The sequence below is a fragment of the Coffea arabica genome, chromosome 10e (assembly GCF_036785885.1).
Source record: "Coffea arabica cultivar ET-39 chromosome 10e, Coffea Arabica ET-39 HiFi, whole genome shotgun sequence".
NCBI classification, from domain to species: domain Eukaryota; kingdom Viridiplantae; phylum Streptophyta; class Magnoliopsida; order Gentianales; family Rubiaceae; genus Coffea; species Coffea arabica.
In genome coordinates this window covers 5,767,614-5,773,613 of record NC_092328.1, presented here as the reverse complement: position 1 = coordinate 5,773,613, position 6,000 = coordinate 5,767,614, and the positions used below count along the sequence as shown (strand labels likewise).

At 36.2% G+C, this 6,000-nt stretch overlaps 1 protein-coding gene across 1 annotated transcript; it reads right to left on the bottom strand.

Moving 5' to 3' along the window:
- Positions 1-965: 965 nt before the first annotated feature.
- On the bottom strand, positions 966-2,856 carry LOC113710973 (homeobox-leucine zipper protein ATHB-16). The gene is made up of 3 exons (XM_027234081.2): positions 2,487-2,856; positions 1,808-2,178; positions 966-1,627 (listed from the first exon to the last, which is right to left on the bottom strand). The coding sequence occupies exons 1-3, from the start codon at positions 2,515-2,517 to the stop codon at positions 1,112-1,114; spliced, it is 918 nt and encodes a 305-aa protein (XP_027089882.1). The 5' UTR covers positions 2,518-2,856; the 3' UTR covers positions 966-1,111.
- Between the last annotated feature and the right edge of the window lie 3,144 nt (positions 2,857-6,000).

The following is a 6,000-nucleotide window of genomic DNA, read 5'->3' as shown; positions in this document are numbered from 1 at the left end:
GGTTTTCAGCATCATCATCTGGTAGGAAAAATAAATAAATGCAAGCAGAAAGACTAGAGCCATTCTCATTTTGGTAATTAGGCGAATAATAATAGAGATCATGGTAACTATTCTTTCGCGTTTATCAAGTTCTGATCAATGCTAATTGATTTTTTGTTCCTTTTTCTTCTTTTCTTCTCTTTTTTCATTTTCTTTTAGGGCATGACTTGCCTTAAGAGTTGGCAAGCATTAGTCCCACGAGCCTTGAATACAGACCTGCAGCCAAGACTGGCCCTTGATACTAATCGTACATGTTCCCCGGGATTGGGGCACGGTTGGCATTTGGTATATTTTGTAATATTCCTTTCATCATTTGGTGTATACTGTACACGATTGTACTCGTATCGTAATCATATACACAAACAAAATTCACATGCATAACAAAGCAATATGAATGTATTATCATTTTCTTATAAAAAAGTACAACTACTGTACCCAAAATCTCGATCGTCGCCTGCTCCAAATCGATGCTCCCCTTGCCCTGGCAGATATACCATAGCGCAAAACTTCACTGAAGTTAACATCATGGTGAAAGGGGAGCTGGATGGAGGGGTAGGTGGGACTCGAACTCTCTTCCTTCATGAATCTTTTGAGGTTTACAGGTAAAACTGCTCTGGCTCCTGTGTTGATGATTTGATGCTATGCTACCTCGTCTTGCCTTTTTCTTTATCAATGTGCATTACAAGGTTGATGTCAAACTCACATACTACAGGTGCATGGTTTCACGTAGAGTGATCAATTGGTAATCAATGATTGTTCAAGGACATGAATTCATCTACCTCCTTATCCAGTGTCACTGCTAAACACTGACGCTCTTGCTTGTACGAAAATATTACGAGTTAATATCCGACATGATTGTTAATTAGTAGGAGATACTTGACATTTCCGCCAAATTTATACCATAAATTTCCTCAAGAAACTTCATCTAGTTCAGAAATAAAAATTCTTTCGTGTAGAATACAGTATATATACTATTACATTGATGATGCAAAAGACAGGTAAGCTTTTACACTACAAAATTCTTTCCTTGGCTTCTTAATAGTTCAAACTTTTAGGTGGATGGTAATCAAGATCATTGGTTTCTTGGATCAGAGAAGTACCAATAAAGGGGTGGTGCTTGATCAACTGAAAAGATGTTGCACGAGTCATCGGCATAACTTGAATGATTTTGGTCTTGCATTTTCATAAATTGCTGCTGGTAATCCTTCACCCTTGAATCCAACAAATGAGGATGGTAAACTGGGGCAGATAGAGAGAAAGCATACTGATCCAATCCATTGAATGTAGGGTTGCATGAACTTAATTTTGATACCAGTGGCTGCACATTCAGATTGTTGCTATCTTCATTCAAGACTCCACTTGAGTCACTGTCTGATAAGCCATCTTTCAAATCAAGAATCCTTTTAGTCTCAGATGACAAGTGCAAGTTTGTGTAGACTTCATGATTTGCATGTGTTGGCCCGAATTCACTAGAATCATTACACTTTTCTGAGGCCATTTTTGGGGAACTCTGTAAAGTTGCCACCTTTTCAATTGAATGATTGGTTTCTGTATTATCCTCTCCCAATTTTTCCCTTAGGCCCCTTAACTGCAAGATAAAACACAAGACAGTAAATAGTGATACCAACAAGAATCGAATATAGCCCAGTAGTTAAAACTCAAAGGGCTTTTGTTCTCTGCTCATCATCCTTATCTACTTCCTGTTTCTTCCTTCCCACCCTCCTCTGCTAAAAGATTAACAAAAAGATGTTAAATGTACAGAACATACCTCGGCAACTAAACTTTCTTTCTCTTGTTCAACTTTACTATAATTGAGTTGAAGGGCTTCATAATTGGCCTTAAGAAGGTGATAATCCCTCTCCAGTTGCTTAGTCTTCCATCGGGCGCGGCGGTTTTGGAACCAGATTGCAACTTGTCGTGGTTGGAGGCCTAATTCTTGGGCTAATTTTATTTTTCGCTCAGGGTCAAGCTTGTTATCAACCTCAAAAATCCTCTCGAGTGCTTGGACTTGATCAATTCTTAATCTCTTTTTCTTCCCATTGCTGCAGTTGTATTCTTCTATGCTGTCTTCATCATCTAAACCATCTAGCATTGCCTGGAACTCATTGCTGTAGCCCACATTTTCCCTTGTATTGTTCTCTACTTTCACCAAAGCATGATCCAGTCAATAAGATTCCTCAGTGGATGGTCAGAAAAACATGCCAAGAAACTATAGAAGAAAACAAAGTTACCAATTTCTGCTGAAGCACAATAATACTCTAGCTTCCATAATTCTGTGAGTAGCATGCAAATTAAAACGTTGTAATTCTAGTTTTCTGTTTCCTTTCTGATTATTCTTTTAAGATTTTCCTAAGCTGGGAGTCCAAATTATTGAGGAACATAAGAGGAACACCGTTGGAGAGCAGAAAACTTTGCAGTAACTGATAGAATTCATAATGCAAAATTACCTGAAGAATCAAAGCAACTGAACCTGTTCATAGCTGCTGTCAGTGATAATCTTCAATAAAGAATACGAAAAAAACCACGCTTCTTCCTTTTGGTTCTCCAAGGAATGCACTCAGAATGCAGGACTAACTCAGAATTGTCAACTTCATAGTTCACATGTACATGACATAAATTGATGCATCTTCCTGAGTATTCTTAGAAGGCTTCTGGACTGAGAGCTGATTTTCTAAGGTATGGACATAGGTCAAGAGGGCCTATAAAGTAAGAGAAGAAATTGGTGTTCGTGATTAGCCAATCAATCCCAATAGAACAGACGAAAAGGGCGAGGCATTTTGATATGCTTTTCAGAAGTCTAAAGGCTCTGAACAATAGTAAAGTGTGGTTGTTGCTAACCAGCTATGTGTCTCCTTTTATCTGATGCGAAACGAGTCATTTGTCCTTTTGGATTCAACCGTTGTTTGGTACTTTTGTTTCACTGTAATGCTTTAACGAGTGATTATGTGAGATAAAAAATGGTTAAAAGGATTTTAAAAAAGGGTAATTGAAAAGGAAAAATCACTCAAAATATTTTTTATATTTCGTCAAATGGAGTTTTTTATCCTTCACTTTTAAAATGACAAATTTATGTCTCTCACAAAATTAAGTTGATAAAATTTGGTCACAATTTAGATTTTTTTTTACCATGTTTTACCCTAAATTCATCATGTGAGCAATACATAGTCAATTTTTTAGGAGAAAAAAAAATAAATCTCAGTTATAGTTAAAGAAATAATTTGATTTATATTCATTTTTACCCTTAAAAAAAATATAGGATTTGACTTGAATCATATTCATTTTTTCTACTAAAAAAGTGGGATTTGGGTCAATTTTTATTCATTTTTGCCACTAAAAAAGTGAGATCTGACATTTTTATACATAAAAAATGATTTGCATGTTGGTTACATGGTATGTTTTAGACTAAAAAGTGAACGGAAACTTAGATTGGAATCAAATTTTGTAACATTGAATTTGAAAATGATGCAAAGTTAATATTTCAAAAGTGAAGAATGAAAAAATTCATTTAGTGAAATGTGAGAGACGTTTTGAATGAGTTTTCTAATTGAAAAATACGTATAGAGATTCTCAATCAAATTTTGCTCCAAATAATTGTTTTCCAAAATGACCCAAATTATTATTTTTCTTCTTTCCTTGAATATCATTTCTCATTTTTTGAGGGGGAAATAATTTACTGTGTTTTATTCTTTGTTGTTATTCGGATTCTAAAGAAGCAATCGAGCATCAAAGTCTTCGTGTTTTTTCCCCTTTTTGAAAGTAAGCATCGAACTATTTGAACTATATTTTGAGGCTAGGAAGAGAAATACAAATTCCGTGACAGCAATTTAACTTTTGTTTACGAAATTTTCCAACCAGGGATGAGAGTAAAGCTTGATCCTTGATTAATCACGTACTGCAGAACCAAATAATCAATCAATTAAATGAAGGTGAAGTTTTTATGATTAAAAACAGGAAACATAGAATTGCCATAAGCTTTCAATATGTGTCTGATTTTCTTCAATACATTCTTGATCATCACTTTCCAATTAAACATGTGGCGAATGGGATGATATTAGTGAAGGAAAATCATCATCAAATAAATTACATTAAATGGATGTATAAATAAATAAAAAAAACTAGTTTACCGCATTGAGTTAGCAGGAAAAAGGATAACAAAATTGATGGTCAGTTGCAAAAATAGGTAGCCTTAAAAGGCCACCATAATAGACAGTTTGGTCAATGCATAATTGGGATTTTAAGAACATGTTCACATCTGATTCCTATCATGCATTCATTCATAATCCAAGCTCACATTTGCAATAGAAATCCTTACACCAGTTGAGTTCAGAAGCCAGGCTGTATGCATGGCTTGGTAGAGCAGAATACAGAGAGAGAGAGAGAGAGAGAGAGAGAGAGAACTACATTACTTGCTATTTGCCAATAAGCCATCTGCCAAAACTGAACTTTGCTACCAACCTCACATGGTGTGTTATTCTCTCTACACAATGTTTCCACCTTTCACTCACACTGCAGTGCACCACATGGTGTGCCCCCTTTTCTTGTATATTTTGCTTATATTTTCATGGCTGCCAGTTGGATAGAGTCTTTTGTAGCAGATTTTTGGCCATAAAACATTACCCCAATGGCATCCTTTACGTCACAATCAATCGAAAGCCTACTAGAATCTTTGAATTTTAAGTAGCCAGTTCTATAGTGTTCATTGCAACAGTTGAACGGTTGATTTGGATCCTTTTCCTCCAACACAAATTTTTTTATTCTTGGATGTTCGCATCTTTTGGAAAATGCATGATGCGTGACGCAATTGACGTTTCAAGAAGAATGAATAGGGTTTCCAGTGACGAGCCTAATGAAGCAACTTTAAAGGGTCCATATTCATTTCGAGCAATTGCACAACTATTGTAGGTTTTGGATGTTTAAGGATATCTGTATATCCTTCTTACCAAGAGACGTCTAATTGCGCCTTCAATTTTTTGTCGACTACTAATTCATTGCTCTATGATTGATCAGGGCCAGATTGGATTACTAACACAGCAGTGCTATTCATGGTTCATTCTTACCTTATATATCCTGCATAATTTTTTATTATCTGTTTGCTACTTGGTCATCTTGTTTGTGTGTGTGTGTGTGTGTGTGAACATTAGAAAGTCCTAAATTCTCAAGAACTGGAATTCTCGTTCAAAAGGCAAAAGATCAGCCGAAGAAGTCTTGTGTGTGGTAACCCGTGAATCATGTTGAGTGGATTACACACACATTTTTCTTGCATGGTAAAACAGTTTAAAGTTTCTGCCATCCTTTTGCTCCTTGTCTCATATCCTTCACTCAACATGTATGGCCTCATGTCAGAGTTCACTTTGCTTTTCCATTGCCGACCAAAATATAAAAGAGAAAAGAAATGAAATGAAAAAGGAGAGCAAGAAAAGATTTCACTTTCGTTCCCATGGCTGTGAATATTAGGTGACAGGATCGTTACCTAACCCTTGACTATCCGTATTAATTCTTGCACCTCCTTTTCTCTTCATGGAAGACTTCTGCTGATGAGACTTTCTTCAAATTCTGCTTCCAAAATCGTTACACCACCCCAGTTGAACTGACCAAAAATGGTTCTTTGCGTGAGGGAGAGATGAAATTTGCTAGAGAAAGGAAGACATGCATGAACTTCAACAACATAGTTGGGGATTCAACTAATTAATGCTGCAGCATTAATGGTCCAGAAACCATAAGAATCTAGACAGCAAGGAGCCGGTTTTTCTTCCCTTTCCTTGCAATTTAGTGCTAACTTATTTGCATGGTCCTGAATACGATTGAAAATTAGGAAATCAATGCATCTTAAATGCTGACGATTGACCACAACCGGATTCTTTCAAAATTTTGATTAGCCATGAAATTGGTGCAAGCATAGACTTTTTCTTTGGTTGTGCCTTACAGGTCTGGAATAATTACACAGATGGGGTTCATCTGCAC